The 25,676-nt window shown below is 38.3% G+C and overlaps 1 protein-coding gene across 1 annotated transcript in view; it reads left to right on the top strand.

Moving 5' to 3' along the window:
* The first annotated feature begins 210 nt into the window (after positions 1–210).
* COL19A1 (collagen type XIX alpha 1 chain) overlaps positions 211–25,676 on the top strand; it is a 363,922-nt gene continuing 338,456 nt past the window's right edge. The window contains exons 1-3 of the mRNA XM_036871237.1: positions 211–301; positions 13,063–13,137; positions 13,987–14,086. Of these exons, the coding sequence (XP_036727132.1) occupies positions 211–301; positions 13,063–13,137; positions 13,987–14,086 (266 nt within the window). The remainder of the gene's footprint in view (positions 302–13,062; positions 13,138–13,986; positions 14,087–25,676) is intronic.

Here is a 25,676-nt window from a genome sequence, read left to right as displayed (position 1 = left end):
AGGTATATATTAATATATAATGTCTAATTACATATATAATCAGATATCCAATTATATAATTATATATATTGTAAAAATCTATTGTGTTCTCTTTGGTGACGAGGATTTTCTGGAGATAATGATGAAGGGAACTGTATGCAATAAGCTCAATTCAGATATTTTGTTCTGTTGCAGGTCTGTGGCCACTGGATCCCATGGTTTTGAGGCGCCATGACACCCACTGGCTCTTGGAAGCTTTGGTTCTGGGCAGCTATGCTCCTGCTTCCTGCTTCCGCTTCCGTGGTGAGCAGGGACAAGCCAGGTATCCAGGCCACCTCTTGTCCAGTCTCCAAATGTTATTTATAGTCTTTATTTTAAAGAATTATTAAAAATAAATCTTATTAGGGTTGAAGAGGCCATAGATAAATCTACTAGCACAAAATAGATAGTAATTTATTGTTTTCCCCATTGACCTTCACATTGCACATTGAGAATGTCTAAAATTACATTTTTATATGCATATTATATTAGTCTAAATAGCCTTTTCTTTCTCTCACTGATATTTACAAATATAAATATGTATGTACATCTCTGTGTGTGTCTATTTTTCCCTTTCCCCTTTAAATGAAGTTTTTCAAGTTATTCAAATTGTAAGTACGGAAACCCATCCCCAGTTAGGATTAACCTAGGACATAGCTAATGTTAATTAGGGAAAAGTGAAAAATAGAATAAGAAATAGAAAAGGAAATGTAGTTTAATTATATATCAATTTTGTAGTATCTCAGATGAGGCGAAATAAAGATTAACAGTCGTGAGAGCACTTTTTGAACTAAATAGATAACATTTATTTGCAACTGTTCAGTTATCAACCTCATAAATATTTCCAAAGGACTTGAAGGCAATTTGAAACATTCACTTCCACCTCTGATTTTTAAAAATGATCCGGTGGCTAATTTGGAAGGCTTTTCTTGAACATTGAGTATGCGTAAGTTACTGACCTTGATGTACTTCATATTACAAAGTTGAACTAGACACATTGAAAAGCCATTTGCTGAGCAAAGAGAAACTTCAACTCACCTTCTATGCAAAGGATCACATACGATTTATTCTGACCATGGTCACATATGATGATGTGTCCTGAGACTATAAGTCTTATTGTGCTTATTCTTTTGAATGTTTCTTTCAGAATTTTTGCTAAACAGGTATAAACATACCCTAGTAGAGACTTTTGAGTTTGAAGCACTCATAAAATAAAAACAATCTCTTATAAAGATATAACACATCTGAGTCTCTCAGAATGTTTTGTAAGTCTTTATGATTTTTTACTAATTTGGCAGGAGGTACATTTCATAAAATAATCTACATGAAAGTTTGAATATTCTAACACTGTACAAATGACATCCTGTGGCTATCATACTTTTTTGGGGGAAACTCTTTTTTCAGAAAAATCGGGCGTGACTCATGGCAAAAAGAAGTCCATAGGGTAGGGAGTTTATTCTGATAATGTTGCTACTCTTCTGAATTAAAAAAATATACATTTATTTATTTTGGCTATGCCAGTTCTTAGTTGCAGCATGCGGGCTCTTAGTTGTGGCATGCAGACTTCTTAGTAGCAGCATGCATGAGGGATCTAGTTCCCTGACCAGGGATCGAGCCCCAGGCCCCCTGTATTGGGAGCGCAGAGTCTTACCCACTGGACCACCAGGGAAGTCCCTCTTCTGAATCTTTTTTACATCTCTTCCTTTTAAGAGACATAGCAGGAAATGCAATTTGCTACTTAATCAGAGGGAATAGGACTTTTTTGGTTCGAAAGGAGAATGAATCAGTTTCTAGGCACATGCTAGTGTGTAATAAATAAATGTTCCTGATGATAATGATTTGAAGGATCTACATAAATGGTTTTCCAATTTTAGTGTGAGCACGAATCATCTGGGGTACTGATTCCAGAGTCCCACTCCCAGAGATTCCTATGATGAGGGACAGCCTGGGGTGGGATTCAGTAATTTACATCTTTAACCAGCTCCCCAGGTGAATCTAATGCCGTATGTTTGTGGAAAACAGAGGAACACTCACCTTTGGGATGATTAACTATTTCTTTTTTTTTTTTTTAATGATACAAATGAGCTTATTTATTTATTTATTTATTTATTTTTATTTTTGGCTGTGTTGGGTCTTCGTTTCTGTGCGAGGGCTTTCTCTAGTTGTGGCAAGTGGGGGCCACTCTTCATCACGGTGCGCGGGCCTCTCACTATCGCGGCCTCTCTTGTTGAGGGGCACAGGCTCCAGATGCGCAGGCTCAGTAGTTGTGGCTCACGGGCCTAGTTGCTCCACGGCATGTGGGATCTTCCCAGACCAGGGCTCGAACCCGTGTCCCCTGCATTGGCAGGCAGATTCTCAACCACTGCGCCACCAGGGAAGCCCTATTTCTTTTTATTATTATTATTTTTTTCTTAGCTGGTTGTCTTTCACCTTACACTACCAGGTTGCATTTATTTATTTATTTAGACTTTAATAACTTTTTTGGGAGGGGTAAGAGCACTTAGCATGAGCTCCTCTCTGGTAACAAATTTCTAGGTATACAGTACTGTTCGCTATAGATCTTGTGAACAGTACTGATCACCTTGCGTAACTGAAACTTCTCCATCTTGGGATTCCCCTGAATGTTTTGCTCTTGTAGCTTGGCTATCTCAATTCTTTAATCAGGTTATATTGTTATGTGGGAAGACTGAAATGCATATATTCTGGCCCAATTTACCCTACCAAATTAATCTTTCTGAAAGATTTTCCCAAGAGTGAGAATTCCAAATTAATTGGAACTCTAGTAAGATTCACGTAACCTGAAGCACTAAGGGAAATTCCTAAAGAAAAACAATGAAGAGTTGTTTTTTATCGGGGCATTTGGTAGGAGATGCTTGTGAAACAGCCCACACTAAACGTGCCATGGAAATTGCTTAACTGCAAGTATCGTTTGCGTTCATTGAAAATGTCAGCACAGCGCTGTCACGAGGATTATTGAAGAGTATAACATTTCGGGCCTGGCCTGACAGGGACTCTTCTCATGTCTTGTGTGTCTGATTCACAGCACAAAGTTCCCTTTTTAGTTTCCTCATGTGCAGACCTGCGCCTGTGGTCACTAACCATTTACCGGAGGGAAGTGATTACAGCCTAAAAATAAAATATAACAAATCTGAGGGAGAGGCTAGGGTTTCAGCTCTGGAGTCTGTGAAGTGGTCAACAATCTGCTGTTAAACTTAAATACACGAAGGATAAATCGAGTCTTTTAATTGCTTTACTTAACCCAATGGTGTGCCTAACGATTGCTTGCAATATTGGCCCAGTTGGGATGGAATTCAAGAGTAATATGGAGGGATTCGATAACACCTTTAATATTAAAATCTTGAAGCTATTCAGAATTAGCTATTCCATATTCTTTCGTCAGTTTTACTATTATGTTGAGATTATGACATAAGGCATGTTTGCATATTTTCACACTGCAGATAAACAGTTTGAATGTGGCCGTTTCAGTTTAGTTGTCAAAAGAGGGTGGGGAAGAGAGTTGTATTAATAAATATACATCACAGAGATCATCTCAAAACTTGCTTTAATTACTTTCTTAAAACTTTTCTCTATGATAGAAGCTTATGTCTCATAATGGTTCCTCTTTCTCCTGCATTTCCCTTAATCTGTTCTAAGGCAAAAGTACTGAGTTACCATCAAAACTAATAAAAACAGAAAATAAGGTAAGAAAGAGCAGCAAAAAAAGCCAGACTCAATAAAGAGATAATAGAATGCCATCCCTTTCACTTACGGTAAAACTTCAGGTTAAGTGTCTTGATGGAATTGATTATAAACTTAGGCCCCAAACTATACACATACACCCTTTTAAACTAGTTTTCTATTGATTATAAGGAAAAACGATTCTTCTGAAATTTGGCTTTTACTAATTGACACACGCTGCACTCTTAAACTCAGAGTAGAAGTATGCTATTATATAGAGAATTTTATTTTGTGTTTTGAAGAATTCCTCATGTTCAGTATGGTACCGGGTAAGAGTCCTACTGCTGACAAATGTACTTTGTAACTCCTAAATTTTTAAAGTGCAGGAAAGCTTCACAATTATTAAATAAAGATTATAGCTCCTAACCTGGTATACTCCTCTGGGGGAACGGTTTTGGATAAAAAATTAGCAGTGAAGGTTCTGTGACCCCTCGTTACCTCTTTGTTAAAATAGCTGTGTTCCCATTTTTTTCTCGTTTGGTCACTTCTCCATATTTTTTTTGTTATATTCTGGTCCAATGTGCTAACCTCTTATTGTTAACCATTGTTTTTCTCCCAACCTAGGATACTCTGTAATCCTTCATCAGACGTATTAGCAAAGTATGAAGTGTACAGGGGTCCCTAGGGCAACTAGTAACAATTAAATGAAAGGCCTCTGTCAATGGGAAGTCTTTCAGCCTTTAAAAAAAAAAAAGCAAAACACCTAAAGGCTGTTATTTGGATCCATTTATGAAAAGAAAACAAACAAGTTCTATGTCTGTGGTAAATTACTGCTCTTCAACTTCCCCAAACCTGATCTTGAGACAAATGTTGTGTCATGAGTTTTGTCACTAAAGGTAAAGAGAACAATTTTCCTAATGCATGTTAGAAAACAAGATAGATACCTGTCAGAGTGGCCATCATCAAAAAGACCACAAATAACAAATGCTGGAGAGGATGCGGAGAAAAGGGAACCTCGTGCACTGTTGATGGGAATGTAAATTGGTGCAGTCACTGTGGAGAACAGTATAAGGTTCCTCAAAAAACTAAAAATAGAACTACTACATGACCCAGCAATCTCACTCCTGGATATATCCCGAAAGAAACAAAAACACTAATCTGAAAAGATACATGCACCCCAGTGTTCACAGCAGCACTATTTACAATAGCCAAGACATGGAAGCAACCTGATGTCCATCAACAGATGAATGGACAAAGAAGATGTGTATATATACAATGGAAAATTACTCAGCCATAAAGAAGAACGAAATTTTGCCATTTGCAGCAACATGGACAGACTTGGAGGGTGTTATGCCGTGTGAAATAAGTCAGAGAAAGAAAAATACTGTAGGTTATCGCTTATATGTGGAACTGAAAAATAAAATGAACTAGTGAATATAACAAAAAAGAAACAGACTCACAGATGTAGAGAACAAACTAGTGGTTACCAGTGGGGAGAGGGAAGGGGAGGGGCAGGATAGGGGTAGGGGATTAAGAGATACAAATTATTATGTATAAAATAAATAAACCACAAGGATATACTGTACAATATGGGGAATACAGCCAATATTTTATAATAACTATAAATGGAGTATAACCTTTAAAATTTTTGAATCACTATGTTGTACACCTGAAACATATAATATTGTACATCAAATATACCTCGATTAAAAAAAAGAGTGATAAATAGAACACCTGTGAAACTGCGCAGATTTAACTGTGATTTTACAGGTAATAATAATTCCATAACATGTTATGTGGACTCCAGAGGATATGAAGAAATAGAAAAAATAAAGCAGGTGAAATGGACAAGAGAGAGAAATATTGCAATTTCTCAGGAGATAGCTGTTGCCCTTCTTCCCTTCAGGCCTTACCTCCTGTGTAACGCCATCCATCCCTGTGGCTTTAAGTATGGTTTGTACGTCAATCACTCCCAAATTTACCTCACAGCCTGCCCCTCTTTTGCGTTCCATACCGGTATTTCCTAATGGCATCTTGACCTTGACATTTCTGTCTCTTTTCCACCGCAGCTGAATTCACTCCTCGTCAAATCTCCTTTTCTTCCTCTTACTGATTCATTTCAGTAAACTCACCTGTTACCCAGCTGAGCAAGGCAGCTCCCCCCTCCTCCCTACGTTCAGTCTGTTATCACGTCCTGTTGATTCTTTTTTTTTTTTACAAGAAATTTTTTTTAAATTTATTTTATTTATTTATTTTTGGCTGCACTGGGTCTTCGTTGCTGTGCACGGGCTTTTCTCTAGTTGTGGCGAGTGGGGGCTACTCTTCGTTGCGGTGCACGGGCCTCTCATTGCAGTGGCCCCTCTTGTTGTGGAGCACGGGCTCTAGGCATGCGGGCTTCAGTAGTTGCGGCACGCGGGCTTCAGTAGTTGTGGCTCACGGGCTCTAGAGCGCAGGCTTAGTAGTTGTGGCGCATGGGCTTAGCTGCTCCACAGCATGTGGGATCTTCCTGGACCAGGGCTCGAACCCGTGTCCCCTGCATTGGCAGGCGGATTCTTAACCACTGCGCCACCAGCAAAGTCCCCGTCCTGTTCGTTCTGGTGTCTCAGTTCCTTCCCCTTTGTCCATCTTCAGTGTCACCTCTTTAAGTTACCACCCTATCTGGCCTCCGAGACTATGAGCATGCGGGTGAGGCTGCCAGATGAAATACCGGCCATCCAGTTAAGTCTGAAGTGGGACAAATAACGAAAACATTTTAGTATAGGTATGCTCCATATATTGCATCAGAAATACATATACTAAAAATATTTTTGTTCTTTATCTGACATTCAGATTTCATTGGGCACCTGTGTTTTTATTTGCTGTATCTGGCAATCCTACATGGTATGAAGGGAGGAGAGGCTGTTTCATTATTTAGAGGGTGGTCAGGGAAGGCTGACCTCATGGGGGGGCAGTTAAGCAGAGACAGGAAGGTAGTGAGAGAGTGAAGCACGTGATCACCTGGAAAGCAGCACATGCCAAGGCCCCGAGGCAGGGGCGTGCTCAGCGTGTAGGAGGAACAGCGAGAAAGAGCGGGAGACTGGAGTCCAGCGAGTGAGGAGGAGGAGGAGAGGGGGCACGAGCTCCTCAGAAATGCAACTGTGCTTTATGTGTTGTCCACATCTGATTTCTGAGCCTGCAAGCTCAAAGGCTAGACCTTGGACTCCGGTAAACTTCACCAGGGCAGTAGACGCTGCCCTTTGAGACCTCTTGGGAGATGCTAAAACCTTGCCCTCTAGGACTACCTACGGGAAGGCTTCTGAATTTATGTCTTTCAGTCACATATCTTCCCTAAAGACCTCTCAACAAGCCTTAATTCACAGGTAGTTTAATACTGTAATACTGAGTTATTCATGACACATTTAAGTACAAATGTGTGGAAACATGTGCACTTAGCAAAGTTAAAATATAAATTATATATCCACTAGGCAAATGATATATTTCCTTTCTTTGCAGTCAGTAAAGTGGTATATTAATAGCTTAAGTAATGCTAAGAACCCTCTACAAATTGTAAAGGTGTGATAGAACATGTATACATTTATTTTTCAGGATGCCTCTCATTTTGACTTTTCCCCTTTGTGGTGCGCAAGGAATGACTTCACTCCTGGTTTTTCCTAAGGCCAGAGGCCTCTGGGGCCACAGAGAGTGACTGGTCCGTTTTCTGTATAAGCATCGGCAAAATACACACATCTTTTAGGTATTCAATCAGCAGGGAAAAAAATGGAAAATTAAAAGAATGGATTTAACTGTTCTGGGCTTTTTAGCTATTTGAGAGGAGAAAGAAGGAATTGAACATGCCTTCTGTGATTAAACTGAAGACTTTTATATATGAGTGGGTATAGAAAGACCAGAACAATGATGGGAAAAATATGTTTTAAAAGACACGTGATCTAATCTCCAGACTAGAATGCTTAACAATATAATAGGAGGCCCAGTCAGCAGGTGAAAACAAGCACAAGGATTTAGAGATTAAGGGAACAAGTGATTTTTTTTAAGCACGTGTTTCAAACTGAGAGTGTGGACAAAGTATATTTCCACTAAAGAATGAGGAGAGTATCATAGGTACTCTATTATTTTGCTTAGAACATGTTTTTGAGAAAGATGTTCAGTATAGAGAAAAAAGCTGGACTATGGGAAACGAGTCTTATTTCAGCTTTGCCATTGAGTTACTATGTGATCTGGGGGAAAATCACATAAGTTCTCTTGAATGATTTGTTCTTAGGTCCTCAGGTTTCTAATTTTTAGAGGGAGAGAAGGGTAAAATGTATGTAATTACATACATTGGTAAAATGTATGTAATTACACACATTGGTAAAATGTATGTAATTTTTTGTAGATAATCTAGATAAAATCTAGATAATCTTCCCCAAATCTGACCTAGTTGTCTTCTTTTCTGGTTCCTTTACCCCCTTTCAATATCCTTCCAACCCTATAAGCTGCCCAGATCCTTCAAGCTAAGTCAGGAGGAAAGTGGGTCTGAAAATCACTGACAGCATCTTAGCATGAATTTGTCAAAAACTTCTGCATTTATGTTTCAAAAGGTCTGTTGATTAAGGGCCCCTAAGTAGTGCATCTTTTGTGGTGAAATTTTAGTAATTACTTTTGAAAGGTTCCCAAGAGCCTTTGAAATGACACTGCTGCCGGGATTCTCCTGTCTACCTGACAGGATGCTTGGATATTTGGGTCTTATCAGTAGTTCTTCAAGATAACACGCACATTTATGCAAAAAGTATGCTTTACTTTATATTAAAATGCAAGTGTCAATCCTTAAAGAAATTAACATATCCAACTTTCAACAGCCACTTCTACTGTGTTGCCATTTTTATGCAATGGACCATGAGACTCATGCATTCAGCTTATTGTGCCTTGAGTCTTCCCCCAAAGAATTAACATTTAGTTGTTTTTTTAAACTTTAAATTGAAGTTGAATAAAATTGAGTTAAAATTGAATATATATATATTCTTTTTCAGATTCTTTCCCATTATAGGTTATTACAAGATATTGAGTATAGCTCCCTGTGCTATACAGTAGGTCCTTGCTGTTTACCTATTATATATATAGTAATGTGTATATGTTAATCCCAAACTTCTAATTTATCCCTCCCCCCATTTCCCCGTTGGTAACCATAAGTTCGTTTTCTATGTCTGTGAGTCTATTTCTGTTTTGTAAATAAGTTCATTTGTATCATTTTTTAGATTTCACATGTAAAGTGATATCATGATATTTGTCTTTGTCTGACTTAATTCACTTAAATTAACATTTAGTTTTCATTTGTTTTGTTCAGCTTTTCATATCAGAGCACATATTCTAGAGATATAAAGCTGTATTTGATTTTCATAAAGACTTTAGTGAAGAAATACTTTCATAAATATTGCTGGAAATGTTCAATTTTCTTCACTTCAAAGTGACAGGTTTATTACTTTGACATCATATATATTCATTAGATCCTCAGAAGAATTTAAATAAGATATATACTGTTTCCAACTTGGCAATAAGCTAACATAGCTTCCACTCATGACCGAAGTGTCACAGTAGGAAGTTCCTTCCGCAGTCTGGATATTTGCTTTGCCAGTCATCTATTGGGGTTTCCCTATATATGTTGTGAAGGATTTAAAGTTAACCTCATTTTCTACAGTCATATAGTCATTCAAAGTCATTGTAAAAATTTGATCAGAATTTTGGTGTTTTGTTTTGCAAAAATTATTTTTAGCTTAAAGTGTTTTCTCACAGACATGCTGTTTTGTATGACACACACCGAGGTCCACAAATCTTAGGTGCACAGTGTAATGCATTTTTGCATATGTATTTACACATCTGTGACACTGCCACTCAGATCCAAATATAGAACTTTCCATAACCCCAGAAGGCTTTCCTGTAACTACTCCCAGTTGACACCCCACCAAGCTCATCAGTACTCTGACATAGATCAGTCATGCAATCTCTTGAACTTCATATAAATGGAATTCTGCAGCTTGTGTTCTTTGGGGAATGGTATTTTTTTCCACTTTACACTGTATCTCTGAGATTCATCCAGGTCATTGCATGTAGCAGTAGTTCATTCTTTTTTCTATACTTTTTCATTGTATTTACCACAATTTGTTCATTTATCCTCTCGTCAATGGACATTTGGGTTGTTTCCAGTTTTAGATTATTATGAGTTATGCTGCGAGGAATATTCTCTTCTAAAAGAGCCATTTACACCATTTTTGTACTCATTTCTCTTGGGTCATTGAATTTCCAGGTCATAGAGTTCATGAATATTTAGCTTTAGGAGATGCTGCCAAACAATTTTCTAAAATGGTTGTACTGATTTTCACTCCCACGAGCATCGTAGAGGAGTCTTCCTCTTGCTCCACATCCTCATCAGTATTTGAGGCTGTCAGTTCTTTCATTTTTGGCCATTTAGCGGTATACCATTGTGGTTTTACGTTGCATTTCCCTGATCACTGATGATGTTAAGCGCTATTTCATATGCGGGTTGGCATTTTGGATATTCTCTTTTGTGAAGTGCTTAGTTTTTTGGCACATTTTCAAAATAGGGTTTTCAATCTTCTCCTCATTGATTGGTGAGAATTCTTTGTATGTTCTGGATGTGATGCTTTCTTGGATATACATATTGTAATGGTCTGTGGCTAGCCTTTTCACTCTTTTAATGTTGTCTTGTGATTATTAAAATTTTAATGAAGTCCAGTTTATCAACCTTTCATGTTTTCTGTGTCCCTATCAAGAAATATTTGCTCCCCTCAGTTCAAGAAGATTTTATGTTTTTCTGTAGTTTGTTATTGTTTTACCGTTCATGTTCAGGTCTAAGATCATCTCTGATTAATTTCTGTGCGTGGTTTGAGGTAAGGGCTACAGTCCAGTGTTTTTCTTTTTTTTAAAGTATTTGTTTATTTATTTATTTATTTTTGGCTGTGTTGGGTCTTCGTTTCTGTGCGAGGGCTTTCTCTAGTTGCGGCAAGTGGGGACCACTCTTCATCGCGGTGCGCGGGCCTCTCACTGTCGTGGCCTCTCTTGTTGCGGAGCACGGCCTCCAGATGTGCAGGCTCAGTAATTGTGGCTCACGGGCCTAGTTGCTCCACGGCACCTGGGATCTTCCCAGACCAGGGCTTGAACCCGTGTCCCCTGCATTGGCAGGTGGACTCTCAACCACTGAGCCCCCAGGGAAGCCCCCAGTGTTTTTCTACATGGACATTCAGTTGATCCAGAATCACTGACTGAAAAGACCATCCTTTTCCCATCGAATTGCAGTGGCCCTTTTGTGGTAAATAAGGAGACCACATGTGCACAGGTCTGTGTTTGGACTCTCTGTCCCATTAATCTATTTATATGTGCACCAAGATCACGTTATAAAAATCCCTGGTGTCCAACAGTACATGTTCTCAGGCTTGTTCTTCTTCAGTTTTGCCTTAGCTGTTCTAGTTTTTTTGGAGTTCACCTTAAATTTGAGAATCAGCTTGGCAGTTTTCGCAGACACAGACACACACACACACACACACACACACACCTGTTGGGATTTTAATTGTTATTGCACTACGTCTAGATATAAAATTGAGAATTGACATCTTAACAATACCGAGTCTTCCAGTCTAAATACTTGGTTAATCCACTCAGTCATCTAGGACTTTAATTTCTCTCTGCAACATTCTCTAGTTTTCAGTGCAGAGATCTTGATGAGATGCTTGGTTTTTATAAAGATGATGATGAACTCAGATAAAAAATGGGTATGATTTCAATTTTCTCAAAAAATGGGTAGTGTTTACAAAAGACCCAATTTTATTATTATTTAGAACCTGCAATCATGTTAAGATCTCTGAGACAGGAATTTCCAAAGTAACTAAGTAATCTCTAAAATATTCAGTGATATATATTTTAATTGTGTGGATTGCAGCTTTTAAATCTAAGTGGTAGCACTATTTATAATCCGATTTATTCTTCTGGTTAAATATATTAAGCTGATGCCCTGTCACCACCCTTGAAGTCTTTGATGCATTTATTAAATGAAGGGCTGAGAGGCTGAGCATTTGACCAGGAGAACTGATAGTTTCCACTTTCCATAGAGCAGGAGATCAGTTTGGTTTTCAGCAGTTTATCTCCTCTCTGTCATAAAAACTTTGAGGTCATTATACCCAAACATGAATTTTAGACACTTTAGAAAATTAAGGTTGTGATCGCATGATGTCAAAATAGTTCATCAATTTAGCTTAAGAACTGTCCAATTGTACAGTTGGCATATTATAAAAACTAGCTGCAGTTTTGTCTGGATTGGCTATTAATTTCCTAGAATCTAGCCTGAATTAAATTTAAACAAACCCCAGATAATAAGAAATTAGAGTATGTATGTACATTACTATATTACTGTGTCGTGGTGCAGTGAATATGTAAATTCACTGTAAGTGGAGGCAAACTTTATCTTTTATTTCTTTGAACATCGTTAATTGCCTTAGCATATAATTAATACTTTCTCAATGATTTTTATCTCATTTATTTTTCATTATAGGCCACTTTGGTATGGCAGAGGTCTTTGCTTTTGCTCTTTAGTTTTACTTTAATAACTTAGTTCAGGCTGCTCTAACAAGAATACCATACGCTTGGAGGCTTAAACTACAGACGTTTATGTCTCACAGTTCTAGAGGCTTAGAAGTTCGAGATCAGGCTGCCAGCCTGACCAAGTTCTGATGAGAACCCTCCTCCTGGTTTCCTCACAAGGCAGAGAGAGAGAAAGAGCTCCTGTTCCTCCACCCTTTTGTAAGGACATCCATCCCATCACCAGGGCTCCATCCCTATGGCCTCATCCAAACCTGATTCCCTCCCAAAAGCCCCGTCTCCAGATACCACCACACTGGGGATTAAGACCTCGGCATATGAATTTAGGGAGGGATACATTTAGTCCAGTGCAGTCTCCTTCTACTCTAAAGTTTAATATCACTAATACCTAAACCTGAATCCAAGGTGTGTGAAAATAGTAGTAGGTCACTTCTTCTAACATTAGAATATACTTTGAATATGAAAATTTAACGATATTAAAGCGAGCTAATTTCCTAATGTTAAGTATAGAGTGACAATTAGAACATGAGAGCAAACAGTAGCTAACACTGACAAGCGTTCCCTGTGTACCAGCGACTTCACATACATAACCACGTGTATTCCTCACGAACACACTGTGAGGTGGGTAATACTCTTATCCTTATTTAAATGAAATTTAATAAAGCGGTTTAATTTCTTTCCATTTTATCTTACATTTCTGATTGTATCGTATGATTCAAACTTATTTGAAAAAAATGATAGACAATGTAGTGAAAATCCTCAATATCTTTTTTCTTTTAATAGAAAAACAATGTCCTATACTGAGGAAAGAGGGACACCAGTTTACACCAGACTACAGAGATAAAGTTGAAGTTTCAGGTAAGCATTACAGTTCTTCACAAAGAAACATTTTTGTGTAAAATTATCACCAAACACGTAGTGTATTGTAGGTGACTCCTTCACGTTGTAATTTAAGAGAACACCAATACTAAAAAATTAAAAGCAAAGAAGTCAAATGATGTACGAAAATTTCTGAGCGCAGAATTCTACATCATTTAACCTAGGACCACCAACAACTCAACCTCTTGGAGAACAAAAGTTATTTAAAATTTTAAAAGTTGTATCCATTGTAGAAAATTTGAAAAAAAAAGAGAAAATGTATGAGAAAGAAGATCTCACTACCCAAATACAGTCATGATTCCCTTTTTGTAACATTCTTATCTTTCTCTTTCTCTTTTTTCCTTTCATCCTCCGTTTTCTCTCCCACCCTTCCCCCACCCACATATGCACACGTAATCATAATACATATACTGCATTTGAAATCCGAGCATTTCCCCACATCAACATATATTTTTCTAAAGCACGATTTCTTTTAAAAGGCTGCTTAGATTTCAATTGAATGGCTGTAGTATTTTTTACTTAACTAATTTTCTGTCTTTAGCTATCAGAGCTGCTACAATAAACTACTCTGATAACTTATTTAGAATAATTCCTAGGTCAAAGAAAATTAATACTTGAATCTTTCGACATATATTTCATCCTCCTATATCCTAAACAGAGGGAAAAGAAATCAAGAAATTTTGCTGATCCCGTAAAGAGCAGATATAGCTTGAAATAAGTCAGTCTACAGATAAGGACTACAAAAAATCCTATTTAAAAGTCGGTATCTCTGTGAATTTACTAAATTTAATAAAACTGCTGGATTAAGTCATTTGTCACATTTCTCAGGTTTTGACCTAGGAGAGCGCTTTTCTCTGAGACGTGTGTTTTGTGAAGGTGATAAAACTTGTTTCAAATTGGGAAGTTCACTTCTTATTAGAGACACCATGTAAGTAAAATAATAATTTTTCTCTACATTTTAAAAAAATTTATTTATTTTCATTTAATTTATTTATTTTTGGCTGCGTTGGGTCTTTGTTGCTGCTTGCGGGCTTTCTCTAGTTGCGGCAAGAGGGGGGCTACTCTTCGTTGCGTTGCAAGGACTTCTCAATGCGGTTGCTTCTCTTGTTGCGGAGCACGGGCTCTAGGTGCGTGGGCTTCAGTAGTCGTGGCTCGTGGGCTCAGTAGTTGTGGTGCACGGGCTTAGTTGCTCCGTGGCATGTGAGATCTTCCTGGGCCAGGGATTAAATCCATGTCCCCTGCATTGGCAGGTGTATTCTTAACCACTGTGCCACCAGGGAAGCCCTTTCTTTACATTTTAATAATACAACATAAACTACTTTCTAAAGAGATTCCAAATAATTTGTTTAAAAATAAAAAGTCTTGTTGACAGTAACACAATCACTTGAATGCTGTGGTAAATGTGTTGTTTGATTCTTTGTGGTTTTTAGTAATCTTTACAAACTGATCTTGTTCTATAGCGTAAATTTACATGTATAGATAGAGGCATAATCTTTACAAAATAGTAATTAAATTTGTTTTTGAAGAAATATTATTTATGTTAAAATAGACATAACCAAAATTAGATTTTAAAATGTGAATTTTAAACATAAGACACAATGTAGACTTAGAGACAAAAGAGTGATATTTATTATATGTATTTCCACATGCTTCATGCATATAGATAAGCTCCATGGTAAATTAAAATAAAAGAACTTAGCCCTTATTGTATATTCATTTTATATATTGTGTAGAGTATATAGTAAAGAAAAGCTTTGTTTTTGGTCTTGTTACTCATTTCATTTCAAAATGAATTTACTGAAGGGTTTTTTTTTATTGTTGGTTTGTTATCTTTACTATACTTTTTCTTCTGATAAATATGAGATTAAGAAGAATGACTTGCCATTTAAATACTGACAATTTGTCAGCAATTATACAAGGCAATAATAATTCCCCATATGGTTGGCTATATGTAATTGGAGGATGGATCAATAGTAATTCAGAAAGCTTGAGTCATCAGGGAGGCAAATATAGCGTATATGGTCCTGATATTCAGCCTTTGAGCCCAAGATGAACATTCCAGGGTGTGGATACACTGCAATGAATAAAGCATCAAATTCTGTTTGGTTTAATATGCAACACAGATGTTTTTGTGTGAAAACATACATGGATGTTTTCACTTCCTGATGGGTATTCTAATATTTAAGTTACCAGACAGGGTTGTTGAGAAATCTCAGCATTGAAATTCTCAAAGGGAAATAGCATTAATTATCTCGTTGCCTATCCTCAGATGCACTGTGTAAACCAAGTTCCTAACTCCCTGAGCAAAGTTTCTTTTAAACTTTCTATTTTGTGATACTTTAGATACTTTTAGTTTAATGATATGGTTCCTTAAAAGTAAACTGCTCAGTAATTGCTAAGAAATCAGAGGGCTAAGGAAGAGGGTAATTTGATACCAGGGGATGTAATGGGCGATTTGTCTGGTGGAGAACTTTAGCAGATGTCACTGTACAGACCTATGCTATTGTGGGCGTCTTAAGCCTGAAGGTGGCTTCACATGCAGGCATTAAACCCTCAGGGCTTGACAGCTTCCTATTTGGGTATTCATATGCAGCAAAGAAAAGTCAATATGTATCTCATCTATATTTCATATATATTGGTTTAGATGTTTCTTAACTACCAGTAGATAACTTTAATTAATGAATTTAAGCAAGGCAATAAATTCCCTTCCAAAAATTAAAATGCATTTTCTCTCTCGCCCTTTTCCTGATGATTTAAACCCCTCTAAGTCTGGCCAGGTGGCCAGAGTACTGGAGAGACAATCTTTGAAAATTCATTGAGCCTGTGTATAAGAAGACATAGCGAATTTTAAGTAGCTACATTGGAAAACTTCCTGCCACATTTAGACATTGCCATTCTCTTTTGAATACGTGTGATAATAAATATTAGGTACTACTTGAAATTTATTTTCCGACCTCTGTCTCTAAATCACGGTGCGACTGCCGGGCAATTGATGTGCCTGAAGTCTCAGGCTCTGTCAGCAGAACCCAGTCCCTCCACTGCAGGAAACTGGAGGGGATCTGGTTAAGCTGACTAGTGAGTGTCAAGTAGCTTGGCCCAGCTCCACTTACATTTCGCTCCATGAGCCAAGGATGCTAGGATGCTTCTCTCACATGATGCCATTCTGATTTTTCAATGAGACTGGAGTAAAGTTGCAGCTATTTATATATTTGTAAATGAGCCATCTTGCAGAATCAGCATGGGAGAAGGCAGATGCTAGTTTATATGGAAATTGGGACTCTTTCTGTGCCTGAGCTTGTTTTTATTGTTCTGGCACCTTCCAGGTGAGGTTTACGAGGGGTGAGATCTCATGAGTTGTTGGTCAGGTACCCACTGGGCACACTTAGTGCCTTGAGCCTGGCTTAATGTGAGGACCCAAAGGCAGCTCTCGCAAGTGTCCTTCAGATAAACACTGTTGTACCCAAAAAGGTGGCACAGGCTCAGGGAACATCTGACAAGGTTTTCTATGTTTGGTTTTCTTTTCTCTTCATGTCCATTCTTTAGTATTCCTTAGGATAGCAAATGGTAAGTATTTGGGTGTTTTAAAAGATTCTGGGTGGCATGCTACCCAGTTTTCTAGAATTAGCATCTTTTTAGAGGAAATTTTCTCAGCTTCTTGTATCTACAAGTATCTCTGGTTATGTGAAAGAAATAATTATTTCTCTACAGATTGAGAGCAATATCCCAGATGATCATACTCTGATTATCTTTAAATTGTCTTTTGGCAATGATCAGGGCAAAATGGTGAAGTTTTGAGAGAAAACATACACAGAACATGCATATGGTATGGAGCACCTTATTTTCTTGGTATAACATAATTCTTATGTTTCATTGGTTGCTTGTATATAAACAGGTTTTTAAATAAAAATGTGTTAGTAGTTGAATAAATAAATTTAAAATGTCACAGAAAAGTGAATTCCTGATTTATTACTGAATTCAAGGATGGTAAAGAGCCTTATCTCTCAGGTTCTATGTCTATCTGGAACACTGTGTTGAGAAGGCTTCTGAGGCCCTGTTGAGTTCAGCAGATTGGCGTGCTATGGCCCATTCGCGAAAAGAGGGGGGACGGGAGGGCTGTAGTCTGTAGTCTAGTCTGTAGCGTCTCTGATTTAGGATGACACGTGTGAGTGGGTGGCTTTTGCAGCTGAAGCAGTTCCCAAGAATGGGGGGAAATGAGACTATGTGCGAAAAAATAATCAACACAGATTACTAAGATTTTATGAGCTTGGATAGCGTAGCTAGAAACAGTGGCATAGCTGATAGATATGGTCCCCTTTGCTTTTGTTACAAACAAATAAATCTCCATTGAAGAGGAGTCGTCTCTCTGTCCCTTTCATTAAATTGGTGGTTGCTTTCTGGAAGCAAAGGGCTCTTTAGTTTCATGGCTTTACATGGAAGAAAAGAGCTGGTAGAAGCCCTTTTCATTTGTGTTTTGTAATACATAATAAACCTCAGCAATCCTTCTAAATATTTAGAAGATGTATAGCGTTTTGTAGGAGATTTTAAAGTTCTCTGGACCTTAACAGTTCCCTTGGAAATATTCCTAAATATGGGGAAAGCTGCTGTGTGTATCACAGCATCATTAGCCCTGGTCTTTGCTCCTGTTGAATGATTCACCCCGTGGGCATGTCTTTTCTACATGGACCTTCACACTACCGTCAGCTTTTTATTATTATAAATAACACTACCACATACAGGAAAGTTGTTCCCTCTGTTTTTCTGGCTAGAGAGACCAGTTAAGACTCACCACTTACTCATCACCTCCTTTGTTTATTTTTCACGTGTCCCTTCATTCAGTAAACATTTGTTGAGCCAAAAAAATTCGTAAGATTGATTTTTTCAAAGTAGAATTACAAGTTCATTTTTAGACATCTTGGTAATATACTTCTGATTATGTTCCATCATTGTTTTATCCATCTCTTCTGCATATTACCCAACTTCTTTAGTAGCATTGGATATTATACTTAAAAATTTTGTTATTAAGTTTTGTGTTTTTAACTGAAAACTTGTAACAATTACAAATAAAAGTTGTGGCTTACTATATAAGTATTTTAGGGGTTCCCGGAATTTTCTGTTCCACTTAGGGTGAATAAGAGGTAGCATTCAATAAGTCACTGAAATGAATTCAGTCTAGTCCAGAGCTCACCCTTCTATTCAACATTTACTGAGCTTACTATGGACTGAGAACTTTATTAAGCTCTGGGATTGCACTGGTGGAAAAGTGTAGGTCTCATCTTGCCTTCCTGAAGCTTGCTGGAGAGATACACAGTGCAAGGAAAAGCTACACTTTGCTCTTGCCTGGACCCAAGAAGAAACTGAGCTGTGTCCCTCCTATCATTCGAGCATAGGCTACAGGACTCAAAGCCCACAGCTCCTCTCAGAAAAGCTACACTGTCTGAGCACGCAGGCTCAGTAGTTGTGGCTCGCAGGCTCTAGAGCGCGGGCTCAGTAGTTGTGGCCCACGGGCTTAGTTGCTCTGCGGCATGTGGGATCTTCCCGGACCACGGCTCAAACCCATGTCTCCTGCATTGGCAGGCAGATTCTTAACCACTGCACCACCAGGGAAGCCTTAAAATTTTAAAATCATACAATTTAGCCAAGTTTTATTTTATTTTTATTTTTTAACATTTATTTTATTGAAGTATAGTTGATTTACAATGTTGTGTTAACTTCTGCTGTACAGCAGAGTGATTCAATTATACATACATACATTCTTTTTCATATCCTTTTCCATTATGGTTTATCACAGGATATTGAATATTGTTCCCTGTGCTATACAGAAGGATCTTGTTGTTTATCTATTCTACATATAATAGTTTGCATCTGCTCACCCCAAACTCCCAATCCATCCCTCCCTCACCCCTCCTCCCCCTTGGCAACCACAAGTCTGTTCTCTATGTCTGTGAGTCTGTTTCTCTTTTGTAGATATGTTCATTTGTGTCATATTTTAGATTCCACATATAAGTGATATCGTATGGTATTTGTCTTTCTTTTTCTGACTTCATTTAGTATGATAATGTCTAGGTCCATCCATGTTGCTGCAAATGGCATCATTTCATTCTTTTTAATTCAATTTAGCCAAATTTTATATATTAGATAGAAAAGAATTTTAAGAGTATTATGCAGTTTTAAGAATGCACGGAAATATTTACTTCTCTATCACAAGAACCTCTTTTATATTTTTCTAGAAAATTAAGAGATGTTAATATGTTCCAATAATAAATTGCTTTAGGTTGAAATGGCTACTTGTTTGTTCATAACCACGGGAGTTCCCCTGGTAAAACCTGAAATTGGCCCCTGTACACAGAGGGCAAGGAGAGACCGAAGAAAGAGACAGAGCCCCCCCAGATTGGTAGGTGGCAGGTTTACTGAGCAAGGGAACATACATACAAGGCTTGTCTTGGGCATGGCGAGAGCAGTAAATCTCTGCACCCACACGCCGGAATCATAGAAGTTTATGTAGAGGCCTTAATGGGGGTCAGTCATGTACACTGTCCAGATGGTCTCAGCTACACATTACTCTCTCAAGGCTGCATCCTTGAAACAACTCCTAACGTGGGAATGGTGGGCAGAAAGTACATCCCAAGGACAGGGGAGGGGGTATGGAACCTCTGGTTGCCCGGGTCCAGCTCACAGGTCAATTGGTGGGCAAATCCTATCAATGACCTCCTCCAATACTTCTAAAATGTAACATAATATGAAATATTACCAGTTCAGTAGTTTCATTTAACAGTTTTGGAAACATTTAATATTATCAACAATTTTAAATAAGTTGTGATTTTCCTCCTTCAGATTTCATATAATTCAGTATTTTGGAGGGAGAAGTAAAAAGTATCAGTAATTGATCTTATGTATATAGATTCTACAACATTCATATCTATGTTATTTTGTTTTATTTTATTTTGGAAACATCGCTCAACATATCTACCATCTTAACAAATGTTTAAGTGAATAATATGTCGTTGCTGACTATAAGTTCAGTGTTATACAGCCAATCTCTTTTTTATTATGGCCAATTACATGTAAATTATCTTATCTTAAAATGTCCTGATGCCATTTACCTTGAGAGAAGTGAAGTACCAGTTAAGTCTCCTACTTAGGAATCATAATAATGCAGATGTCATCATAAAGTAATAAAATTAAGGTGTCCTATTTTGGTAATTACTCAGGCCAGCTTGACAGGCATTAATTAATCTACTTCCATGGTTGGATTATATATTACATTTTTTTCTCTCTTCACTTGTCTTTTTATCCTATGAATCAAATCTTATAAGAGACAGCAGAGGTTTTGCTTGGGTGCGGGTTATGTGTATGTATCTGTGGAATGTGCACTGCAGGTTTCCAGAATATACAAAAGAAAGAAAGCATGGAACCACATACTTCAGTCATCTTTAATCTTATTTGCCCCATAAAAATGCTATGAGGATTCATTAGCTATTAACCTTCAGTGGGGGCAAACGTGCTGCTTTTATAATGGTTGTAAACCCAAATTTAAGCATGACCTTAAATTTATGAATTAACCAGAGCATCGACTGTAGTAATAGATGATGTTGTGTTATACTAGTGCGTAAGAATAGCTTTTTAACAACTCTACAGATTTTGTTGTGGATTGACAGAACTCCATGTTTCATAAAATAGCATTGGATAGTCTAATTCTCATTCTCAGACACAGAATTAGATAGGAAGATGCAATTATGATTTCACTGACAAACTCTGAAATGTCTGTGAATCCAAGAAGAATAGTGTCAGCTAATAAATCATTAATTTATTGTCATTTCAACTTCGCCATCCAGGCTAATCAGAAAATAAGCATGGTAGCCATAAAGCTGCTTATGTTATTGTATGTGACTCACTCACATCAGCTCGGTAGTGCCTTGTTCATTGCCTTGTTTTGGTCAACACTACAACCAGCCCCTGACAACCACGCTTCTGCCTTCTGTCTGTGTGATTTGACTCTTCTAGGGACCTCGTATCAGTGGAATCATACAATTCTTGTCCTTCTGTGTCTGGCTTATTTCACTTAGTTTGCCTCTGCTCTTGTGTCCTAATCTTGTCAGTGCATGTCACCCCGGCCTTTGCTGTGGGTCCCCTCCATGAGAACGCTTCTTCCTGGGACCCAGCCAACCTCTGCTCAAGGCGGCTTATCCTCAGCCTTCAAGGCCAAAGTTGCTCTGTGTGTGTGTGCTTTGGTGGGTGGTGGCATGGGTTCAGTGACCCTCTAGCTATCCCGTGCATTCCAAAGCAGTGCTGCTTGGGTACAGAGCTTTACAGTGTAATTTTTTTTTTTTTGACCGTGCCATGCGGCTTGCAAGATCTTAGTTTCCCAACTAGGGATTGAACCCGGGCCACGGCAGTGAAAGTGCTGAGTCCTAACCACTGGACCGCCAGGGAATTCCCTCTCACAGTGTATTTAACAACTAACTCTTGGCACTCCTTCCTCTGTGGGGCTCTAAAGCTCGTCGATATGGATACTAGGCAATCCTCTCTACTATCTTCACAGACAATGGCTCTCTTCTAATTTACCCATGAGAAGAAAATAAAATTCCCTTTGCTTAGGAGAGCTATGTAGGAAAAAATATTTCATGATATAATCACCATTATTTCTAAGTTCAGCTTTGATGCCAATGAAAGAAGAAATTCTGACAAAGTATTTCACTCAATTCCCAAATGGCATTGAATACTCACTATGTGCCAGGCACTGAGGATTTAAGAATAAATAAAGACAGCGTCCTAGTTATTTCTGTCTGGGAATTATGGAATTTGTAGCAATCTTTAGATATGAGGTCTGATGAACTCTGGAAGAACGGACGAACCCTTCCAGGAACCAGGAAAAGCTTCATAGGGGATGTGAAAAAAGGCTTGAAGGATAAGCACAAATTTGCCAGGTGGTAGCTGGAGGGGGCATCATGGTGGTTTTCAAGGTCAACGTAATTTGCAGACTGGTGAGGAATCCCGTGGGGTTAGTACACAGAGGGGAGAGACTGTCTGGTGGTGAAGGAAGCTGAAGGGGCAGCTGAGGTGCTGTTCTGAAAGGCCTTACGTGCCAGGCTAAGGGGTTAGAACTTTATTCATGTAAAAATGGAAAGTAAAAGGTGAAAGATTTCTGGGCTCCGAAGAGAAACCCGAGTGTATCGGTTATACCACAAGAAAGCCATGTTCAAAAGCGTGAAGGTGTGGGAGCAATAACGTTCCATTCTAGAACCAAAAAAAAAAAGCTGAGTATATGCCATTGGGACAATCACAGCTTTGGGTAGCGACCTGGGATTCCCGGGCTGACCCTGAAGCAGAAGCCAAGCCCCCAGACTCAGAAGGACACTTCACAATTCAGAGAACTTCTTGGGGGTGGAGCGGGGTTTGACCCGGGATTTGTTTTATCTTTTTTGGGGGGTGGGGGACAGTGAAAAAACCTTTCTGGAGAGCAGCTTCTCTGGTCCATCCTCGATTTTTGTTATCAGAATGTCATCTAGTAGGAGGGCTCATTTTCAAGGGGAAGTCATTTACAACGTCACAATGAACAAATGCTAATCGTAACAGGCATAAGATTATTAGAGAGCCATCCAAGCTTTGTTTTCCCATTAGCAACCTACGGGGGCTGAATCCCCCGACAAACACAGAAAGGCTAAGATTTCAGAGTCTCTGCGACTGTGGAACTCAGACATCATTCCCCCAGCCCCCCGCGGCGGGGTGAAGGCATTTCAGACAAACCCTTCAGGCCCTGCGAGCCAAACTGCTTGTAACGTGACAGGTGATGGTGAATGTCAGCTGGGCAAGAAATGACTTACTATAAACTCCAAGCATCTCTCACTTCACTCTCAGGAAATGTAACTTGTATCAGATTTCTCTTCCTGGAAGATATTCAGCAAGTCAGAGGCCCCACTGATACTTGTAAATACGGAAGTTCTTCATAAAGCCTGCCTCACGCTTATTTAGAATGGAAGAATTAATTTGGAAGCCAGTTCTTGATATTTAAAAATAGATTTTTTTCCATTTAGCGGTTAAAGCAGAAAAATAAAGGTTGGTCTTGCTAAATATGATCTGGAAAACTCACTTCGGCTCTACCAAAATAGACTTTTAAAAAAAGGGCTTTGCTTCAAGGCTTGCACTATGAGCTGGTGGAATTAGCCCTGGAATCATTGTAATTAGTAACTAAACTTCTTAAACATTTTGTTCTCTAAGTGTATATCACACTTGGTTTTTGGAACACCACTTACAAAAGGAAATTTCTCCAGAATAATTGTGTCATCTTGTTTTTCAGTCTCTAAGGACTGTAATAGTGAAAGTTTGTTCATCTTTGTTTTTTCCTTTTTACATTGCACTGCTTGCCTCACATTCCTTATTATTTAGTTAGGTAAAAGAACAGAAAAGAAACTGGTAGTCATGGGTTTTTCTTTCTAATCCTCTCTTAGTCTGTAGTTTGGTTTTGTTCTTTACTTTACTATACATGAAACAGAGATATTACTTGCCACATGACAAACTAAGGTTCTTTTAGGAACACTGAACAAATACATCAAATTGAACTTGTTGTACGATGAAGTTGCCAATTGCTTAATATACTAAGGAGTAAACAAATTTATGAGCTTCATTATGGTCTTTATTTTTCTTGACACACTACTAGGGCATAGTGGGGAAAAAATGAGATCCACTCCCTAATTCCATCTCCCCATAAAACAACCTTAGCAATAAATACTTGCATGTACTTACTTTACAAGAGTGCATTACTATTATTTTTTTAAATTAATTAATTAATTTTTTTGGCTGCGTTGGGTCTTTGTTGCTGTGTGCAGGCTTCTTATTGCAGTGGCTTCTCTTGTTGCAGAGCACGTGCTCCAGGCACGCGACTTCAGTAGTTTTGGTGCGTGGGCTCAATAGTTGTGGCTTGCAGGCTCAGTAGTTGTGGCGCATGGGCTTAGTTGCTTCATGGTATGTGGGATCTTCCTAGACCAGGGTTCGAACCTGAGTCCCCTGCATTGGCAGGTGGATTCTTAACCACTGAGCCACCAGGGAAGTCCAAGAGTGCATTATTTTTAAGTTTTATGACTTTCCCTGGCTTTGCCATGCTTGCCGTGCTCCCTATCTGGAAGGGAGTGTGGAAAAGCAAAGTTTATCCTTTTAAGGCAGTGCTTATTGGTTTCTCATTAATTGGACAGCCAGGAATGCCCATTATTTGTTCAGTTGACATTGTTCTGTCCCCGAGAGACTAGACACCTCCCCTTCATTAAGGTAACTTTGTGTATAGCTATGTTAGTCATGGATTCCACAGCTCAGGGGGTGAATGGGATGGAAGCTTCCACTGACCCCTGGGCCAGGGTCAGTGCTAAGGGTTCTCTTTCTTTCCATAATCACTTGAAAGAGTCACATTTATGATCATTATTTTCACATCTCAGGGAATTACCTGTCTTTTTAGTTAGGTAACCATTCTATTGATGTTCTTCCTTAGGCATTAAAATCCCAACATATAACTTCTCGCCAGTAGGATAAAAACGGAGGCAGTTTTTATCAGAACACTTCATACTTTTCTTCACATTACATAGTTATTAGTATATACACTGTTCTCATATTTTTCACTACATTCCCCAAATTGTACTCATTTTAAAGGAAATGTTTGGTGAAAAATCCTATTTTTTTTTCTCTAATAAGTGATCTCTAAGGAATACAGGGCAAATATTCCTGATTGGTTATCACCTTCTATAGCATACATATCTTTCCTAAAACCCAACAGACACTATCCCCATTTTAAAGATATTACTATGTGGTTTGTGATACTTCCTGATCTGTGCTCAAAATATCATTAGAAGAAGGAACTGTAATAATCTACCCCTCAGGGCTACTAGTCACCTAGGATGTGCAAATGTCATCATGAATCCTTTGCTCGGAGCCCAAAATGTGATTTACTGTTGTTGTTAATATTATAGTATGATGTTAAACATTTTAATTATTTTTTCATTTCTTGACGTTAATATTTTATATTTATTTACACCGACCCTGCCCCACGCAGTACTCAGAAAACAGTTTTTTCTCCCTTACAGTCCCAAAGCATTACTTTTAAGTCAGGTCAGTAACGATGAGGGAAACTTTATCTTTAGCCCAGAGGACACAAGCAACTTGATATACTGGAAAAATCTGACCTCGGAACTAAGAGTCCCGAGTTCAAGTCCCATCCTGACCTCTGTTATTTAACAGAGGCAGTTATTTAACTTCTGTGGCTTTAATTTCTCATTTACCCAGGGAGATGGCTGCTCTAAATCACTGTTAAGTTCCCCTTCAGCTTTAGGAGTGTAGGACTACAGGAGATTGTCACGTGTGGTTTCTTATAACGGAAACATTTCCAAGGATGGGAAGACTTCTGCTCAAAGACACTTTTGGAGAACTCTTCTTGGAGCAGAGATTCTGTTTTGCTACAGTCTGTAGAGATTTTAAACGTCTTTTTGAAAGTAAGAATACTGGTTGTATTTGTTCCTGGAATTGTTTTGTGTCAAACG

Source organism: Balaenoptera musculus, chromosome 12 (assembly GCF_009873245.2).
Source record: "Balaenoptera musculus isolate JJ_BM4_2016_0621 chromosome 12, mBalMus1.pri.v3, whole genome shotgun sequence".
Lineage (NCBI taxonomy): Eukaryota > Metazoa > Chordata > Mammalia > Artiodactyla > Balaenopteridae > Balaenoptera > Balaenoptera musculus.
Note: the sequence above shows the minus strand (reverse complement) of the source record. Positions and strands in the feature narration are given on the sequence as shown.